The sequence below is a fragment of the Hemicordylus capensis genome, chromosome 11, assembly GCF_027244095.1.
Source record: "Hemicordylus capensis ecotype Gifberg chromosome 11, rHemCap1.1.pri, whole genome shotgun sequence".
Lineage (NCBI taxonomy): Eukaryota > Metazoa > Chordata > Lepidosauria > Squamata > Cordylidae > Hemicordylus > Hemicordylus capensis.
In genome coordinates this window covers 5,132,672-5,153,764 of record NC_069667.1, presented here as the reverse complement: position 1 = coordinate 5,153,764, position 21,093 = coordinate 5,132,672, and the positions used below count along the sequence as shown (strand labels likewise).

The 21,093-nt window shown below is 47.0% G+C and overlaps 1 protein-coding gene and 1 long non-coding RNA gene across 2 annotated transcripts in view; both read left to right on the top strand.

Moving 5' to 3' along the window:
- The first annotated feature begins 5,197 nt into the window (after positions 1 to 5,197).
- The window catches only part of ALG13 (ALG13 UDP-N-acetylglucosaminyltransferase subunit), a 68,567-nt gene continuing 52,671 nt past the window's right edge, over positions 5,198 to 21,093 (top strand). Inside the window, exons 1-4 of the mRNA XM_053274103.1 lie at positions 5,198 to 5,498; positions 7,371 to 7,533; positions 8,440 to 8,578; positions 14,398 to 14,491. Coding sequence (XP_053130078.1) covers positions 5,268 to 5,498; positions 7,371 to 7,533; positions 8,440 to 8,578; positions 14,398 to 14,491 — 627 coding nt within the window. The 5' untranslated portion in view covers positions 5,198 to 5,267. The remainder of the gene's footprint in view (positions 5,499 to 7,370; positions 7,534 to 8,439; positions 8,579 to 14,397; positions 14,492 to 21,093) is intronic.
- Positions 8,593 to 14,530, top strand: LOC128335459 (uncharacterized). The gene is made up of 2 exons (XR_008311618.1): positions 8,593 to 8,879; positions 14,398 to 14,530. It is a non-coding gene; the product is annotated as an uncharacterized LOC128335459 (long non-coding RNA).

Here is a 21,093-nt window from a genome sequence, read left to right as displayed (position 1 = left end):
TTACCTGAGGACCCTGAGGGCCCGCTCTGTGATCGGAGGGAGGAGGCACTTGGGAGGGGCCACTGCATTGTAAATTACGGGCGGCTCATTGAGTGTGGTGGGTTTACGACAGGAGAGCCTTGTGTGTGCTTCACTTAGATACTGTCAGGCCAACATGCCGTAAAATTAAACACAGTGGGAGTTATAGCTTGCAGGATGGACTTCAAGGCAACCACCATGGGAAGTCTCATCTACAAGGTTTGATAGTTGGCAGTGTCCAACCTCCCAGCGATGGATTGCCAACAATCTATTTCCCATCTTGCTCATACACGGACTGGCTTACTATAGTTAGGGGTTAGCGGCACATTTTTACCTACGGCTAGCATGCTGGGAAGTGTTTCATAATTGGCATTCCAGATTTTTAGGATTTCCTCGGGGAATCCGTTCTTTAAAAAAGGATGGCTTTTTCAGTGTACAATCCGTGCCATAATTAGACAAAAGAACGGCCCAAACCCCCGGTGGAAAGTAAACACTGTAATTGGTGTTCATTTGTGCCAGATAAATCCATGGAGGGTATCTCCTCGCTCTCTACATCACAGCATAGAGACCGTTGTGTCCCATGCAATGCAGATGCTCTCTACCAATTAACTGCAGCCTCATCCAGAAATAGGAACCTGAGGTGGATGCTTGGTCTGAACCAGTAGGATTCTACTTCTGTTCTGCGCCTCTGTTGCGATGAGGAATGTACAGCAACATTTAGAGTTAGGCACCTGTGGCTACTGCGTAGTGGTTCTAATTCATCTGGAAACTGGAGGCAACTTGTAATGGTGTATTCAGAGCTGAAAATGCACCCTTATTAAGTCAGACTGGCGGTGTGGAGCACCACAGCAGTGAAAAGCATCATGATCAAGGACAAGAAGTAACCTTTGGACTCTCGGCTCTGATTAAAGCACAGCACACCCCCAGCACCCAAGCCTCAGAAGCAGCCGTCCCCAAACTGCGGCCTTCCAGATGTTGCTGAACTACAATTCCCATCATCCCAGCCACAATACATTGTAGCTGGGGGTGATGGGAACTGTAGTTCAGCAACATCTGGAGGGCTGCAGTTTGGGGATGCCTGCTCGGAAGCATTGTTAGCAACAGCCTTCTCTCAAACACACACCCACTGCACCAAAATCTAGGGTGTAAATGACCTAAACAAACCCACTCACCTTGATCACAAATGTATATGCATGGAAAAACGCTGTAGTATTTGCCTTGCTTGCATATGTTATATACTTGCAGTTAATTAGCACCTCGGGGCAAGTTGTTTATAAACAGAAAACAATAAGAAGCATGTAACCTATCCCCAACAGGACACAGCTTGCTGCAAATCCCAGTGTCAGGGAGGACTTTTATTTGTTACTTCTCCGAGCTTCTGATGCAAGTGCAAATTGGGTTCAAAGAATCTGAGTGAGCAGCAAACACTCAAATATGCTACCTGGTTTTCTTTCTGGGTCTTGGGGAAGAGAGCTGGTCTTGTGGTAGAGAGCATGAATTGTCCCCTTTGCTAAGCAGGGTATGCTTTGGTTTGCATTTGGATGGGTGACTACATGTGAGTGCTGTGAGATATTCCCTTTAGGAGATGGGGCCATTGCTCCATGGAAGAGCATCTGCTTTGTATGCAGAAGATCCCAAGTTCACTCCCTGGCAGCATCTCCAGGTGGGGGGGGGGAGACCCCTGCCTGAAACCTTGGAGAGCTGCTGCCAGCCAGTGTAGACAATACTGAGCTGGATGGACCAATGGATTGACTCAGTAATTGGCAACTACCTATGTTAGGATCGGTCCATAGCTCTCTGGACATTGTAGAACTGGAGAAGGTACCGAAGAGGAATGACCAGGGGCCAAGAGCACCTTCATTGAGGCTCGGCTACAACACCTGGGGCTATTTTGTTTGGAAAAAAGATGACTGCAGGGAGACATAATAGAGGTCTATAAAAGCATGCATGGTGTGGAGAAAGTGGATAGAGAGAAATTCTTCTCCCTCTCACATAACACTAGAACCAAGGGGCATCCCATGAAACTGATTGCCAAGAAATTTAGGACCGACAAGAGGTCTTGAGACAGAGTGGAAGCATTGAACAGAAGTCATGGAAAGGCTGAAGTTTTTGACTAATCCATACTCTTGTTCTGGTATGGATATCCGAGCTAGGCCAACTTTATACAAACAAGCATGATGACTGATAGATGGTTATTTTAACATATCTTCATAGTGCTATTCCTCACAATTAATATCCAAGCAGGCGGCAAAATATCCTTGTACAATAAAAGAAATCCATAATAAATCCAAAGCAATTCTGATCTAGGGAATCAATTTTAAGTACTGTTTAAAACGTAAACAGTTTTAAGTGCTTTGTATAATTGCATTGTTTTAAAGATGCTGTTTATCTGAACCTGCCTTGAGGTTATTTGAATGAAAGCCCTTGAGGTTATTTGAATGAAAGGCAGTCTACAAATCTGGCAATACATAAAGTATAGGCCAGTTCTAACGATGGTGAGCCACCTAATGGTGCAGCGGAGAAATGCTTGACTAACAAGCATAAGGTTGCCGGTTTGAATCCCCACTGGTACTATATCGGGCAGCAGAAGTATAGGAAGATGCTGAAATGCATCATCTCATACTGTGTGGGAGGAGGTAAACCCCTCCTGTATTCTACCAAAAGAAAACCACAGGGCTCTGTGGGTGCCAGGAGTCAAAATCGACTTGATGGCCCACTTTACCTCTTACCTCTCACAATGGTATACTGGGAAGGACAAAGAATCCTACCAGCTTTGGGAGCTGTACACACTTTTGCTGACAGTTGGTCCTCTGTCAGCAAAAACCTAGGTAGGAAGAGGGGAGTGATCATGTGGAAGGCAGGCACAAACTCTGACAGCATTTCCTCCGCCCTCGATAATATTCTGGGTAGGATGGTGCTGTCGAAGCCTGTGCCTGCCTGGCATTCAGTCATGTCCCCCTCCTCCTAACTAGGTTTTTGCTGACACGGATCCCAACCTGTCCTACCCAGTTTCCTATTGTCAGAACTGGCCTTAAACGAAGCAGTTCCCCTGTTGGGAGGGGTAATGTTCGTCTGAGCTATGCCCACCCAATATGTTTGCCGGTCCCCCAGTCCCCTGGACGGCCTGCAGCTGTATCGGCCACAGCTACCTCCTGAGAGGAAAAGCAAGACTGTCATCATATTGAGGAGGCTGATTTAACAGAGGTCGTGGAGTTCAGCGGCCACGATAGCTGGTATTCCTTTGCAGCATCTCACTACTGGAGCTGTTGCACCTGTCTCCTAAATCTAATCAAGCTATTGTTGTATTGCAACAGGGTGGAGTTGCAGAAGGCAAGGGCTTCAATTTAATCTCATAAACTCCAAGGGCAAAGCAGGGGCAGACGGCAATTTTCTGCTCCCTTCAGAAACGATGCTGTGCGGGAAACCCGGCGTGGCTCTTTCGCATGCCCTCTTTCACTGCTAATTCATATCAAGTTGGGTGCTCTGAGGCAGGTTCAGATCAACAGTGGAAGAAGACAGCAAAATCACCGCCAGCTCAAAAGCAGGAGATGCAGGAATATATTTCAACCGGAGAGGTAAAATCAAAGCAAATCAAATCAAATCAATAATAAATAAAATATGGCTTTCCAAACTTCAGAGGCACACTGTGGTCAAATTCAGATGTAATATAGGACCTGATACTACTACTACTGCTTCTACCACTACTACAGGTATGTATATACTGCTCTTCAACCAAAGTTCTCAAAGTGGTTTATGTAGAAAAATAAATAATACATAAATAACATGGTCCCTGTCCCCAAAGGGCTCACAATCTAAAAAGATACCAGCGACAGCCACTGGAGGGATGCTGTGCTGGGGTTGGATAGGGCCAGTTGCTCTCCCTCTGCTAAAGATAAGAGAGCGCCACTTTGAAATGTGGGAGATCTGTAAATGTGGGAGATCTGATATGGGAGATCTGATAATAAGATAGTCTGCTTTTAAAAAGATTAATAGCAGGTGTGTGTGTGTACACAAAGAAAGCTTAATTCATATCAAGAGCATGGCACTGGAGAGGGTTTTTACCCCCTACCACCTGTATCACTTCCCCAATAAAATCCACTTCCTTGAGGCTGCTATTTAGCCTATGGGGAAAATATCCAGATACCCACATGGTACCACCTGAATGTTTTCTTCTGCAGGGCAAAGAGCAATGTTCAGAGGGGGGAAGAACATGATGGGGAAGATTAACCCCACTTCCCCAGTGCCATGGTCCCAAATATCTGAAAAGTGTAAATGCTTAAGCAAGAAAAGAGATCAGTGCTCACCACTCACTAGAAATCACATTCTTCCAAGCTTTTTACATAAAATGCTGGGGTGGGGACCATGATTTGTAATTAATACCGGACTTTGGCAGCAACAGCCAAACTGGGCGATGAAAAAGAATGCCAGCCGAACAAACCAACTCCTGCTAACAAGGAAAAGAGGCTCCTTTTAGAGTGGCAATTCTCTTATATTTAGCAGAAACAGAGTAACAGTGTCCCTACTCAGCCCTTTCCTTTCAGAATGTAAGCTCCTAGGGGCAGAGAGCCCTCTTTTCATTCCTTTTGTCATGAAAACCACTGTGTGGACTTCTTGTTGAAAAGTGGGCATGTTGATATGCCATTGTATATCCATATTCGTAATAATAGCAATAATTTTGTCCAGCCGTTTTCTTGCTGCAGCTGTGGCAGCACCGGTTCTCTCTCTCTCTCTCTCTAGCCTCTCTCCCGGAAACCGGAGGTTTGCCATTCAGGCATAGATAGAGGTCCCACCAAATCCAGTGGGATCGGCTTCCACTGCAATTTGCAAATGCACAGGTTTCGAATCAGGAGAACCGAGAGAGACAGAGAGGAAATGGCTTGGAAGAAACAGAGTTGCCAAGCTGTGGACAGCTGCCAAGACTAGTGGAAAGAGAAGCAGCTAAACGTAACAACTGTATCGACTGCTAAAGGAGCGGCGGGGCTAGAGAACTGAGAGCAGATCGGATTTGAAACTGATAAGCCAGGACGTTTCGTTTCCTTGGAAATTCTCTCTTTATTTCCCCTTCTTTTGTGCATTTCTTTCCCTTCTTTCCCTGCACATTTCCCCCTTTCTTTTCTCTGCCCATCTTCCTTCCTTTGCATATTTAATTTCCTTCCCTCCCTGCAACTTTCTTCTTTCTTTCTTTCTCACGAATTCTATATACACCAACGGCAGCCAGAAACCCTGCCTTTCCCGCAGGGTGACTCTAGATGGCGCTGTCGGCCCGCCTGCCAAAGGAAGGCACCGGCAGTGGCCATAGAGCAAGACAAAGGCTAGAGCGACCGTACGTAGCACTCCATTTCCGTCGGAAGTTCCGGCTGGTGGAGCGTCTTTCTGCCTGCGGCGGCACCGCTGCGGCCATGAAGTCCGCCTTCGTCACCGTGGGCACAACCAGCTTCGACGAACTCATCGCTGCCGTGACGGCCCCGGAGTCTCTGCAGGTGAGGCCCGGCGGACGGAAAGAAGGCGACATTTCGCCCTGAGGCACGTCACTTCCGGTTCTTCCCTGGGCCCCGCCCCCTCATATGGCCAGGGTTGGGGAGCCACGAGTTCGAGTCCGCCCTCAGCCAGTTCAGTGGCTGGCTCGCTGGCTTTAGGCCGGTCGCTGTTTCTCAGCCTGTGGTACCTTGCAAGGATAGTTGTAAGGCTGAAATGCAGGAGGGAGAAATGTACGCCACCACCAGCTCTTTGGAGGAAGGGTGGGATGTGAATGCAAAGAATTCTGCAGTGAAATAAACCGATCCCTCCATTTGGGGGCGGTAAGAGGCCGGCGTGGAGGGAGATCCACGCCCCTCTCAGCAGGTTTCTTCACAAACCAGAAAGTCCCATCGGACGCCCCTTCTTCCCCAACCCGCAGACCCCTGATAATCATTGCACTCAAGATCCCCAAAAGTATATTTTTCTTGTGATGCAAAAGGAGTTGTTGTTGTTTTTAAATGATGCAATCATTTCTTTCTTTCTCACGAATTCTATATACACCAAGGGCAGCCTGAGCCATTTTTGGAAGGGCAGTATATAAATCAAATAAATAAATAATAAATATTGTTATGTGTATTTAGGCATGATTGCAGGTTCTCTGGTTAACCTTATGACCTTTTATTTTGGGGAGAAAGATATCTATATCTAGATATAACACAGAGACATGCAAAAACAGTGTGTATGTGTATACAGACATACTAGAGCCCATATACTCAAGCTGGATTCCCCAGATGTCCTTGTACCACAGCTCCCAGCCTCTCCAGACACTGGCTGAGGATCTTACTGGCCTTGAGGCAGTAGCTTCACTCTGATTTTGGCTCTACTGATAATGTATTTAAGCTATTTTGCTGCTTAGCAGGGTAGTAACCCTCCCAGTAAGGGACTGCGTGCATGATAAGCTTGGTAAATTGTTATGTGTATCCACCTCTGGCTGGTTTTTGCCCAGTTGGAAGCAAATTGATTTACATTTGCAGCATCTTTACCTTTGAAATTTTGATTTTCAAATTTGATTTTCAACTGATTTAAAAAGAGTTTTTAAAACAGCTTTGTAATGGCACAGCAAAGAAATGACTTGATTATCAAGCCAGAGGTTGCCAGTTCGAATCCCGGCTGGTATGTTCCCCAGACTATGGGCAACTCCTATATTGGGCAGCAGTGATATAGGAAGATGCTGAAAGGCATCATCATCTCAGACTGTGCGGGAGATGGTAATGGTCAACCCCTCCTGTATTCTACCAAAGACAACCACAGGGCTCCGTGGTCGCAAGGAGTCAACACCAACTCAACGACATACTTTACCTTTATTGTATTTTGTATTTTCTTTTCCCCCGTTTTGTTCTGTTACAATTTACTGTGTTGTGTGTGTTTTTAGCCTACTTTCCAGTAGGCTTATGAGGTCACCTGGCATTCCGTGTGTGTGTGTCCCTATAAACTTTGCAATGCCTGGACCAATATGAACCAAATCAGGTACAGTTGTAGGGACACATCGTTACACCCCAATGGCGTAGTTCATGATGATGCCATCCACCCCGATTCAAGATGGCGAACGCGTAAACTTTGAGGTGCAGGCGGGCTAACTTGTGAACTGCCTAACTGATTTGGTCCAAATTTAGTCCAGTTGTAGGGATAGTGAAAGGAAAGCAGGCAGATTAGTTCTTACTAGAACAACTTGTTATTTCATATTTTAATGTTGTGTTGTGAGCCCCCCAGAGAACAACTTGCTATGGGGCAGCTAACAAAGTTGTTTATTATTATTATTAAAGTTGTTTATTATTCATTCATTCAGCTATTTATTTATTTACCACGGATGAATGTAAATTCCCCTCTCACTACAGGTTTTACAAAATCTGGGTTACAACAAACTAGTCCTTCAGGTTGGCAGGGGAGCAGTATGTCCAGATTCAGTCAGCACAGCTACGTTTACCCTGGATGTGTTCAGATTCAAGAACTCGCTGTCGGAAGATGTTCAGAAAGCAGACCTCGTCATCAGTCACGCAGGTAAAGATTTCTCAGATTTGAGTTAGCAGAATCTTGCTTGGCAACAAACTTACCAGTGAACAGGATAAACACATGAGTGGGTCTCACTTTGCTCAGCCAACAAAAACGAGATGACAAGAGACAGAAGAGTACATTCGTCCCCATACATGTGGAGGTGGTAAATGTTACCTACCTTCCCTTTGGTAACCTCCTAATTTTGTTCCGTGTGATTTTCTGGCTGAGTACCATAACCACACTTTAGCTGCAAGCACAACCTTTATACGCACTGGTGAAGAAGAGCGTAGGAACTTACGAAACTGCTTTCTACGGAGTCAGGCAATTGGTCTGTCTAGCTCAGTACTGTCTACACTGTTTGGCAGCAGCTGTCCAAGGTTTCGGGCAGGAGTCTCAGCTGGGGCCTTCTGTATGCAAAGCGGATGCAATACCACTCAGTTATACCCCCATCCCCATTCAGAATAAATAGTTGTCCTGAAAATGGCTGCAAGGGTGAGATGGGCGTCTATTAACACTGAAGATTGAAGGCCAATCCATAGAATGAACGAACTTTAGAGCTGAGATACTGTAGGAAAACGTTCTGTGTAGCAAGCATGAATTGTCCCCTTGGCTAAGCAGGGTCTGCTGTGGATTGCATTTGAATGGGAGACCACATATGAGCGCTGTAAGATATTCCCCTTAGGGGATGGGGCCACTCTGGTAAGAGCACCTGTATGCAGAAGGTTCCAAGTTCCCTCCCTGGCTTCTCCAAGATAGAGCAGACTCCTGCCTGCAACCTTGGAGAAGCCGCTGCCAGTCTGGTTGGATAATACAGAGCTAGATGGACCAAGAGTCTGACTCAGTATATGGCAGCTTCGTTTGTTCTTGTCCGACTCTCTGCTCACTGGCCTTGCTACCCGTTGCCTTCTGTAGGTGCAGGAAGCTGCTTGGAGGTATTGGAAGCCGGAAAACCATTACTTGTGGTTGTGAACGACAAGCTGATGGACAATCACCAGTTAGAACTGGCCAGGCAGCTTTGCAGGGATGGACATCTCTTCTACTGCACGAGCAGGTACGGCTCCCCTTTCATCCCATGTGGTTGCCTTCCTGGAAATGTGGCTTCTTCTGGAGTATGTTTCGTGCTGCAACATCCCATGACCATCTCCCTGCAGCGGGACCTGCCTTTGTATGCTGAAGGTGCAGCGACAAGATTGCTGCTCAACATCACTGCCTCCTTCTTTGTCCTGCCCACACAATGGGAGGTTGCACCCAGAAGCCCCAGCAATGATGTAGCTACCTTGAGCGGGGAAGCTCCCATTTCTGGATGGAACAGATGGGAGGAGAGGAGGACCTGCAAGGGCTCATGGAGGAGGGTAGGGCTATCGTTGCTACTGGCCATTGTCTCGGGGGCGGAGCATGTTTTGAACTCAAGTTGCTAGGGGCTAGGGAACATGAACGGGAGCGGACAGTTCTCCCCCCCCCCCCCCACTGCTTATGGGTTTCCCACAAGCACCTAGTGCCACTGCGGGATGTTGGAACAGATGAATACAAATATGAATACAATGATTATTTATATACTGCTTGCCTTAAGTGGCGCAGTGGGGAAATGTTTGACTAACAAACAGAAGCCCCCGCTAACTTGGCACAAAGAGGCACCTTTTAACGTTGTGATTCTCTTTATTTAGCAGGGGGAGAGTAACTGGCCCTATCCACCCCCAGCACAGGACCTCCAGTGACTGTTGCTGGTGTCTATCTTATGTTTCTTTTAGAATGTGAGCCCTTTGGGGACAGGGATCCATCTTATTTGTTTGTTATTTCTCTGTGTAAACCACCCTGAGCTATTTTTGGAAGGGTGGTATAGAAATCGAATGAATGATGAATGAATGAAGAAGGTTGGCGGTTCGAATCCCATTGGATACTATATTGGGCAGCAGTGAAATAGGAAGATGCTGAAAGACATCATCTCATACTGCGCGGGAGGAGGCAATGGTCAACCCCTCCTGTATTCTACCAAAGACAACCACAGGGCTCTGTGGGCGCCAGGAGTCGACACCGAATTGACAGCACACTTTACCTTTCAACAAAAGTTCCCATAGATCAGGCCTGCACAGCTCAAATGACCTGGCGGGCAGAAACTAACCGTGACTTGGTTCATGGGGGCTGAGGTCAATTCCTAGGGTGCTGATTATTAGAGTAACACTTAATATCAATCAATCAACCAATCAACTGAATTAAAGTGAAATGAATTTAAAATGAATATAATCAATATTTAACTTTTGAGGTTCTGGCAGGCCAAGATTGATTTAAATTAATATGAAATAAGTTGAATTAAAATTCATTCTAATAATATAAATATTATACATTCTGTGCAAAACACATAATAAAATGCATTGTTCTTCCTTTCCACCTCTGCCAAATCATCACACAAAACATTGAACACTTTTAAGGGAAAAGAAATGAGAACCTCTTCTCATAATTTTGGAAAAGAATGGAGAAAGGGAAAGAAAGATGGAAAGGATACAGCAGGAGGCTTGGCCTGAGAGCAAGAGAGAGAGAATGGAGCAGTCTTGGAGAGGGAGAGAGAGAGAGAGAGAGAGAGAGAGAGAGAGAATGGAGCAGTCATGGTGGGTGAGAGCAATAGAAAGAGAATGGAGCAGTCATGGTGGGTGAGAGAGAGAGAGAATGGAGCAGTCTTGGTGGGAGAGAGAGAGAGAGAGAATGGAGCAGTCTTGGTGGGAGAGAGAGAGAGAGAGAATGGAGCAGTCTTGGTGGATGAGAGAGAGAAAATGGAGCAGTCATGGTGGGAGAGAGAGAGAGAGAGAGAATGGAGCAGTCATGGTGGGTGAGAGAGAGAGAATGGAGCAGTCTTGGTGGGTGAGAGAGAGAGAATGGAGCAGTCTCGGTGGGTGAGAGAGAGAGAGAGAGAGAGAGAATGGAGCAGTCCTGGTGGGTGAGAGAGAGAGAGAGAATGGAGCAGTCTCTGTGGGTGAGAGAGAGAGAGAATGGAGCAGTCTCTGTGGGTGAGAGAGAGAGAGAATGGAGCAGTCTTGGTGGGTGAGAGAGAGAGAAAGAGAATGGAGCACTCTTGGTGGGTGAGAGAGAGAGAAAGAGAATGGAGCACTCTTGGTGGGTGAGAGAGAGAGAGAATGGAGCAGTCTTGGTGGGTGAGAAAGAGAGAGAATGGAGCAGTCATGGTGTGTGTGAGAGAGAAAGAGAATGGAGCAGTCATGGTGTGTGTGAGAGACAAAGAGAATGGAGCAGTCATGGTGGGTGAGAGAGAGAGAGAGAATGGAGCAGTCTTGGTGGATGAGAGAGAGAGAGAGAATGGAGCAGTCTTGGTGGGTGAGAGAGAGAGAGAGAGAGAATGGAGCAGTCCTGGTGGGTAAGAGAGAGAATGGAGCAGTCCTGGTGGGTGAGAGAGAGCATGGAGCAGTCTTGGTGGGTGAGAGAGAGAGAGAGAATGGTGCTGTCTTGGTGGGTGAGAGAGAGAATGGAGCAGTCTTGGTGGGTGAGAGAGAGAGAGAAAGAGAATGGAGCAGTCTTGGTGGGTGAGAGAGAGAGAGAATGGAGCAGTCTTGGTGGGTGAGAGAGAGGGGGAGAGAGAATAGAGCAGTCTTGGTGTGTGGGTGAGAGAGAGAGAGAGAGAATGGAGCAGTCTTGGTGGGTGAGAGAGAGAGAGAGAGAATGGAGCAGTCTTGGTGGGTGAGAGAGATAGAGAATGGTGCAGTCTTGGTGGGTGAGAGAGAGAGAGAGAGAGAAAGAGAATGGAGCAGTCTTGGTGGGTGAGAGAGAGGGAGAGAGAGAATGGAGCAGTCTTGGTGGGAAGGAGAGAGAGCGAGAATAGAGCAGTCTTGGTGGGTGGGTGAGAGAGAGAGAATGGAGCAGTCTTGGTGGGAGAGAGAGAGAGAGAGAATGGAGCAGTCTTGGTAGGAGAGAGAGAGAGAGAGAATGGAGCAGTCTTGGTGGGTGAGAGAGAGAGAGAGAATGGAGCAGTCTTGGTGGGTGAGAGAGAGAGCGAGCGAGAGAGAGAATGGAGCAGTCTTGGTGTGTGTGAGAGAGAATGGAGGAGTCTTGGTGGGTGAGAGAGAGAGAGAGAATGGAGCAGTCTTGGTGGGAGGGAGAGAGAGAGAATGGAGCAGTCTTGGTGGGTGAGAGAGAGTGAGAGAATGGAGCAGTCTTGGTGGGAGGGAGGGAGAGAGAGAATAGAGCAGTCTTGGTGGGTGAGAGAGAGAGAGAGAATGGAGGAGTCTTGGTGGGTGAGAGAGAGAGAGAGAATGGAGCAGTCTTGGTGGGAGGGAGAGAGAGAGAATAGAGCAGTCTTGGTGGGTGAGAGAGAGAGAGAGAATGGAGCAGTCTTGGTGGGTGAGAGAGAGAGAGAATGGAGCAGTCTTGGTGGGTGAGAGAGAGTGAGAGAATGGAGCAGTCTTGGTGGGAGGGAGGGAGAGAGAGAATAGAGCAGTCTTGGTGGGTGGGTGAGAGAGAGAGAGAGAGAGAGAGAATGGAGCAGTCTTGGTAGGTGAGAGAGAGAGAGAGAATGGAGTAGTCTTGGTGGGTGAGAGAGAGAGAGAGAATGGTGCTGTCTTGGTGGGTGAGAGAGAGAATGGAGCAGTCTTGGTGGGTGAGAGAGAGAGAAAGAGAATGGAGCAGTCTTGGTGGGTGAGAGAGAGAGAGAGAGAGAAAGAGAATGGAGCAGTCTTGGTGGGTGAGAGAGAGGGAGAGAGAATGGAGCAGTCTTGGTGGGAGGGAGAGAGAGCGAGAATAGAGCAGTCTTGGTGGGTGAGAGAGAGAGAGAATGGAGCAGTCTTGGTGGGTGAGAGAGAGAGAGAATGGAGCAGTCTTGGTGGGTGAGAGAGAGAGAGAGCATGGAGCAGTCTTGGTGGATGAGAGAGAGAGAATGGAGCAGTCTTGGTGGGTGAGAGAGAGAGAGAGAGAGAGAATGGAGCAGTCTTGGTGGGTGGGTGAGAGAGAGAGAGAGAGAATGGAGCAGTCTTGGTGAGAGAGAGAGAGAGAGAGAGAATGGAGCAGTCTTGGTGGGTGAGAGAGAGAGAATGGAGCAGTCTTGGTGTGTGTGAGAGAGAATGGAGGAGTCTTGGTGGGTAAGAGAGAGAGAGAGAATGGAGCAGTCTTGGTGGGTGACAGAGAGAGAGAATGGAGCAGTCTTGGTGGGTGAGAGAGAAAGAATGGAGCAGTCTTGGTGGGTGTGAGAGAGAGAGAGTGGAGCAGTCTTGGTGGGAGGGAGAGAGAGAGAGAATAGAGCAGTCTTGGTGGGTGAGAGAGAGAGAGAATGGAGCAGTCTTGGTGGGTGAGAGAGAGAGAGATAATGGAGCAGTCTTGGTGGGTGAGAGAGAGAATGGAGCAGTCTTGGTGGGAGGGAGAGAGAGAGAATGAACCAGTCTTGGTGGGAGGGAGAGAGAGAGAATGAAGCAGTCTTGGTGGGTGAGAGAGAGAGAGAGAGAGAATGGAGCAGTCTTTTTGGGTGAGAGAGAGAGAGAGAGAATGGAGCAGTCTTGTTGGGTGAGAGAGAGAGAGAATGGAGCATTCTTGGTGGGTGAGAGAGAGAGAGAGAATGGAGCAGTCTTGGTGGGGGAGAGAGAGAGAGAGAATGGAGTAGTCTTGGTGGGGGAGAGAGAGAGAGACTTAAGAGACTTAACTGTGCAGGTGCGCCTTGCAGTTGGGAAGCAACACTGGTCCAAATGGCAGACCCGAGTGTCGCTCTGGTTTCTTCCACTGTGCGCCACTGCTGCTGTGGGGGAGGGTAATGAAGAACACCCGCACCCCCGCAGCCATCTCCTCGGCTGTGCAGCGGCTGGAATTTTTTTTTAGGAGGTGTTTTTTAAGCAGCAGGGGGAGGAAGAGGAAATAGCCCCCGGGGCCAGGAAAAAAGGCCTCGCGGGCCTCATCCAGCCCCCGAGCCGCTTGTTGTGCAGGCCTGCCATAGATAGATAGATAGATAAATTAATAAAGTTGGCTCCCTGTCCCCATAGGGCTCACAGTCTAAAACAAGAAACACAAGATAAACACCAGCAACAGCCACTGGAGGGATGCTGTCCTGGGGATGAAGAGGGCCAGTTGCTCTCCCCCTGCTGGGCCTTGGCTGGATCCTGCAGGGCCTTTCTTATGAGGTGGTGACGGAGTACAATTCTTTAGCATTTTCTTTGCTGGCACTGGTGGGTGGGGAGTGAGCCCACAGAGGCTATGGGGAGGGTAAAAAGGGGCACAAAGGAGGAATTTTTTTGCTGCTTATATCAGTAGCTTCTGCTGCTCCTGGGAGTCTGCACTGGGAGCTGTCCTCGGTACTGATCCCCGTAGAAATATTCCTGCATGCCCAAGCGGACCTCTCTGCTGAGAGGGGTCTCCAGGGTAAGCTGTCACGTACACCGTGGAACCATAGACGTTTAGTAGGAGTGACCTAGGAGGTCTTCTAGTCCACCCCCTTGTAAAAGAGATAAAGAGGAGTACAACATCCCTGGCAGATGGGGCTGTCCAGCTTCTGTTTGGAAACCTCTAGTGAGGAAGATTTTGGCTCTACACGAGTCAGACCGCCCCATTGTTGAAGATCTCTTACAGTTAGACGTTTTTGGCTTTGTTGAATGTTTGACCATAGTCAAGCGATGGCCGGTTGATAGGATTGGCCTGGCAACCCTTGAGTATGTAAGGAGAAGACCAAGTCAGCTTAGAGTGGACATGTCCATAGTTTTGCTAGGATGCCTGTGATGGTATAGTTCTTAGGATTAGGTCCTCTGCCATAAAATGTGCTTGAATTTGGACTGTGTGCTTGAATTTGGACTCTGGGGTACAGGTGCCCACGAAGTCCCATTGGACTGAACAAGTCCCATGAAGGTCACTGGTCATGCCACTCCTAACCCATTCTGTCTTGTTCTGTTTCTGTAGGACCCTCGTGCAGACACTTCAATCCATGGACTTGACGAGCCTAAAGCGTTTTCCTCCTGGACAGCCAGAAAGATTTGCTGCATTCCTGGACAAAGTGACTGGGGTTTGAATAAATGGACTACAACAGAAAGCTCTCATGTTTGGAACTGATCCTGTTTATATAAGTTCAGTGTGGCTGGGTGTGGGTGTGTTTGCAAAGTCGCATTTAAAAAACAAAAAAACAAAACCAAAAACTTATTATTTTTATCAACCTTGTAAGAGAAGCAAAAAAAATCCCAACTTCATTTGATTTCAGTAGACCTTCAACACAGTATATAGTAATTAAATTGCTTCCTTTAAATATTTCATAATCGTGCAATAGAACTGTTCTATAAAGCAGTAATAGTATAGAAATAAGCAGTTCCAGTAGTCTGGGGTGGCCAATCTGAGACTCTCCACCTGTGGTTAGACTCAAACTCCCATCACCCCCAGCAACAGTAAATTGCAGCAGGGGATGATGGGAGTTGTAGTCCAATACCAGACAACCTCAGGTTGGCCACTCTGGTCCATAAAAGACATCCATTTGTTCACCAATGGAAACACTGAATGAAATTATGCTTATGTACTTTTTAGTGTCAAGAGAAAGCAGCATTCATTTAACTCAGATGTTGGGATACAACTCCCAAGAGCAGGACTACTCAACTTTGGTCCTCCAGCTGCTTTTTCACTACAACTCCCATCATCCTGAACCACAGTGTTCAATAGTCAGGGACAGTGTTCCCTCTAACCCGGATTCCCAGATATAGTCGACCACAACTCCCATAATCCCCAAGCAAAGGCTGTTGCAGCTGCGAATGCTGGGAGTTGTAGTCAACAACATCTGGAAATCCCTGTTAGAGGGAACACTGGTCGGGGATCATGGGAGCTGTAGTCCAACATCTGCAGGAGGGCCAAAACTGTGCAGCCCTAGCCAAGACGGTTGTGGCTGGGGATGATGGGAGCTGTAGTTCTAGGTGAAGGAAAACGACAAGCACCAAATACAGTTGCAAATGAAGAGACAAAAATCCCACGGTGTTGAAAATTTATTTGAGCCCAACGTGTTTCGACCGAAGCCAGTGTATAAGATTGGATAACATCTTATCCAATGCATAATCCATTGTATAAGATGTAAGTGCACAAGGGTTACAGTTTTCACAACCGGTTGTTTTGATATTATTGTGTTTAAAGAGTTTTATGATGGTATATTTTAACATTTTTCATGTTATGTGTCCTAGTTTGCTCTTGAAGAAGGCTTTGGCCGAAACGCACTGGGCTCAAACAAATAGGTTTTCAGCACCGTGGGACTTTTTGTCTCTTCATTTGCAATGGGAGCTGGAGTCCAGCAAGATCCAAATTTGAGACCCCCTGATTTAACAGGTAGCTTGGTGTAGTCTTACCTCTGGTCCTGTGAAAGCAACGAGAAAGACCCAAGTCTTCAAGATGCTGAAATTGTATGTGAGCTTCTTTACTGATGTAGAAGGAAGAAGCTTGCATACAGTTTCCAGCATCTTAAGCAGGTATTGTATGCCCCTTCCGCCCAGTACTGCTGCTGGCTCACAGGACCAAAGAATCAGTGAAAAAAATGGGAAGCATCCAATGCAAAATCAACAAGGAAGACCAAGTCATGTCTTCCTTGTTGATTTTGCATTGGATGCTTCCCATTTTTTTCACTGATTCTTTGGTCCTGTGAGCCAGCAGCAGTACTGGGCGGAAGGGGCATACAATACTGCCTAATTCCATTCCCTCACTAGGCCTCTGCAGCGGGGAAGCAATCTGCCTAGAGAGCAGGAGGCTGTTGGTTCGAATCCCTGCTGGTATGTTTCCCAGACTATGGGAAACTCCTATATCGGGCAGCAGCACTATAGGAAGATGCTGAAAGGCCTCATCAACTCATACTAGAGATGGCAATGGTCAACTCCTCCTGTATTCTACCAAAGAAAACCACAGGGCTCTGTGGGCGCCAGGAGTCCACACTGACTCACGGCACAACTAGGCCTGTGGGTCTTCTTGCTATTGGCACGACACACCACAAATGTCTTCTGTCTGTGCCATTGATCACAAGTATATTCCAGCAGCCAAGGTTGTAGTGAAGTGGCAGTTTTGAACACTGCCTAGAGATGTACGTATCAGGCGGTATAAAAATATGATAGGTAAATAAATAAAAGTATTACATGCTGTGTCCTGGTCTGTGCAGCTTTGCTGATTTGGTGACTTGAATTGCAGATAATTCTGTCAGTCCTAAGATCAGCTGTTGACATGCGATGGTTTTGTCATCAGTGCGGATGAGATGCTGCCTAATCTCCTAACCATGGTTAGGTTAGGCAGTTGGGAACAGCTAGCAGGCTCCCCACTCCCCTCTTCTCCTTCTCATGCAGGAATTGTCTCTTAAGTGCACCTTTGTTAACAGTATCCACACCATTTGGAAACCTTCTTCTAACCCTGTTGGCATACTGTAGTTTGGCCTAATTCAACAATAAGACAGAAGGCATCCTGCTGTAAAGCTAACCATGGTTAGATCCAACATGGAACGGGGGAGAGATGCTTGTGTGTGAGCGAGGGAGGAAAGGGGGAAAGGTCATGTAGTGTTATGTCTGTCCTGGGCCCAGCAGGCAATAGGAACATAGGAAGCCGCTGTATACCGAGTCAGACCCTTGGTCCATCTAGCTCAGTATTGTCTACACAGACATAGGAAGCTGCCATATACTGAGTCAAACCATAGCTCCATCTAGCTCAATACTGTCTACCCAGACTGGCAGCGGCTTCTCCAAGGTTGCAGGGAAGAATCTCTCTCAGCCCTAGCTTGGAGATGCTGCCAGGGAGGGAAATTGATACCTTCTGCTCTTCCCAGAGAGGCTCCATCCCCTGAGGGGAAGATCTTGCAGTGCTCACACTTCTAGTCTCCCATTCAAATGCAACCAGGGCAGACCCTGCTTAGCTAAGGGAACAAGTCATGCTTGCTACCACAAGACCAGCTCTCCTTCAGTGCACTGCTATCAGGGTGGCTTACAGCATTCATAAAATAGATACACTATAGGATAAAAAATTAATAGTGTTGAAAAATTAAAAGACCAGGCTAAAACCACAATGAAAATAACTTTTAATTTCAGTTTGAAAACATGTTACCAGGAAAAAGCTTCTCCAGGGTTACAGGCAGGAGTCTCTTTTGACCCTGTCTGGAGATGCTGCCAAAGAGGGAAGCCGGGACCTTCTGCACGCAAGCAGGCAGGTGCTCTTCCCAGAGTGGTCCCATCCCCTAAGGGGAATACCTTTCAGAGCTCCTATGTAGTCTCCCATTCAAATGTGAACCAGGGTGGGCCCTGCTTAGCGAAAGGGATAATTCATGTTTGCTACCACAAGAACAGCTCTCGTGGCATCTGAATCTGCCCACACAACCTTCCAAAGAAAAATATGTTCATCTGTGTTGAGAGTCTTTTTGGATTTCTCTCCAGGCAGGTCTACCTAGTGCCAAGTCTGACATCTTTTCCTTTCTATTTCCCCCAGGCCTTTTTCCTTATTTTATTTTGATTTGTATACTGCACTCCTTAACTGACTGTTGTTTTCCTTTTCCTTTTATAATTCATTTTCCTGGATTATAAAGATAAGAACTGTTCTGATCACACCCAAGTCTCATAGAGGACTATATATGTTGTGCAAGATCCTTTTCAACATTTGTATGTATTTTGCTTTATAGAGTTGGTGTGTGTTGTTTCTGTTCAGATACATGTACCACATAAAATTGGGGGTGAGTTTTTGAGCATTCCTATTCTAGTTCATCAAGTCACGTTTGTTTTTTCATCTATGTGGCTGCTCTGGGAAGAGCCGAAGGTTCCCAGTTCCCTCCCTGGCAGCATCTCCAAGAGAGGGCTGAGAGAGATTCCTGCCTGCAGCCTTGGAAAGGTGCTGCCAGTCTGTGAAGACAATACTGAGCTAGATGGACCAAGGCTCTGACTCAGTATATGGCAGCTGCCTATGTTCCTATGTTTCAGCATTATTACAGTTGAAACAGTAATGTTATTTGCTATCTATTGCTGCTGTAAAATGCATGATATTACTGTTGTTTTTAGCCTACTGGCTGGTAGGCTTATGAGATCACCTGGCATTTTGTGTGTGTGGGTGTCCGTCCATCCGTCCGTGTGTCCCCCGCTATCAACTTTGCAACTCCTAGACCCATATGAACCAAATCAGGCACAATTGTAGGGACACCTCAGCAGCGTAGTTTGTGATGATGTCATCCACCCCGATCCAAGATGGCGAATGCATAAGCATTTGAGGCACAAGTGGGTTACCTTGTGAACCGCCTAACCAATCTGAACCAAATTTGCTACAGCTGTAGGGACACATAGGGATGCCCAAATGGCGGGGTGTGTGATGATGTCATACACTCCAATTCTAAATGGTGACTGTGTGAACATCTGAGGCGCAAGTGGGCTAACTTGTGGACTGTCTAATTGATTTGAACCAAATTAGGTACAGTTGTAGTGAGTGACACACAGGGACACCTCAGTGGTGCAGTTTGTGATGATGACATCCACCCTGATCCAAGACGGCGGACACATGAACATTTGAGGCGTAAGAGATCTAATTGTGGACCTCAATTTGCACCAGATTTAGTCCAAATGTAGAGACAGTGAATGGAAAGTTGGCAGATTAGTTCTTACTAGAACAACTTGTATATATGTATTGGTCAATAACCGTAATAAGGTTCATCTGCTGGGCTATTCCTAAAACTGTTTTTTTGATTATTTATTTTGTATTGTCCTTGAATTTGTAAGTAGGGGTGTGTACAGAACCGGCTGGTCTGGTTCGGTTCGAGACTGGACGAGACCTGAACTGGACTGGGCCGGTTTGGTCCTGCACCCCCTTGAACCCCCCCGTTAGGTTCAGTCTGGGGGGTTATGTAAACATTTTTAAAATAAAAAATAAAAAAAACTTTTTTTAAAGTGGCCATTTTGTAGGCCCCCATGCCTGCTCCAAAAAACCCCAAAAGCCAGTGAACTCCCTGAACGGGATGGTTCGGTTCGACCCCGAACGGTCGAACCTGTTTGCACATCCCTATTTGGAAGTGGTTAAACTAGCTTTGGAAGTGGTTAAACTGAGAAACTGTCAGTTTATTTAAGATAAATAAGCAGTACCGTTTTGCACAGCTGCAAGGTGGAGGAGAGCTGGTCTTGTGGTAGCAAGCATTAATTGTTGGTCTACCCTGGTTTGCATTTGGCTGGGAGACTATATGTGAGCACCATCAGGGATGTGCATGGAACCACGGCAGACAGGCTCGAAGGCAGCGGGGATCTCTCTTTAAGAGCAGGGGGGTCACTTTCTCCTCCTGCCACTTTCTCCTCCTGCCACTTTCTCCTCCTGCCACTTTCCCACGGCTGGCGTCCGTATTTTACAAAGGCATGTCGGTGGCTTCTGGTCATATCCAGAAGACGAGGGCATCGGGGCGGCAGGGAGGTACGCTGCTGCCCTGATTGGCTCTGCAAAATACGGATGGCGGTGGGGGGGAAACGTGGCGGGAGGAATAAGTGCACCCTCCTCTGCTGTTAAAGAGAGACACACACACACCCCGCTGCCTTCGAACTGACGGAACCGCCGGTCCTTTGAACCGGTTCTGTGCACATCCCTAATCAGTGATTCCCCTTGGGTGATGAGGCTGCTCTGGGAAGAGCATCTTCATACTTGCATGCAGAAGGTTCTAAGTTCCTTCCCTGGCAGCATCTCCAAGACAGGGCTGAGAGAGACTCCTGCCTGCAACCTTGGCGAAGCCACTGCCAGTTGGGGTAGGCAAGGCTGAGCTAGGACCACCTGACTTGGTTGCCAGCGAAAGGAAGTGTGTAATCCTACACAATTGCTAGGAAATGAGTCTTCTTGAACCAAGTGGATAGGGTTGCCAACCCTCTAGAATTGCCCCGGAGTCCCCAGAGATTGGCATCCATCTCTGACTATCTATTGAAAGGAAGCCTGCCTATTTTAGTGTCTTGATATGATAAAAAATACCAGGAACAATATTTAACAATTCGTGGGAATAGCTTAAGTCCAAGTTGGCAACCTAGAGCAAACCTAGGCTGTTTTTAAATGACTTTTGAAAACACTCTGGTTTCATCAGGCTTTTAGTTTATGGTTTTTTTTAGGTTTTAGTTACAGTAATTTTAATCTGCTTTATAGAAGTCTTTAGTTGGAGCTGCTGATCATTTAAATTGTAAACTGCCCTGAGATTTTATATACTGTACTGTATGTGTTAAATAAACAAGCTGGATTTTATTTCCAGGCCCTTGAAGTTGGCGTGCAGTTCAAAATGTTGACACACACATACCAAATAACAAACATGTTCCTCTGTTCAGCTCTTTTATGATTTGGTTTGTTTGGTGGTTGCTTCTTTGTGGTTAGCCTTTATTTAAAGTGCAGGAACAAATGACCCCCAACATTCCAATTAACACAATCCCCTAAACAGATGGGGGCACCTTCCAGGACAGTTAGTCAGGAGGCCTGAGCACCACGGGGACTAAGGAGGTCCAGCTCCACTGATTTCAGCCGGACTAACTTTGTATCCTGCCATTGACTTTTTTGTTTTAAATTGATTTTTTTTCTTAAAGCAAGTTTGCCCCACCGTTCCGGCTCTTGCTCATTTTGTCTTATGTGGGGGTTTTTTTCTTTGGGGGGGGGGTGTTTTAAGGCGAATGC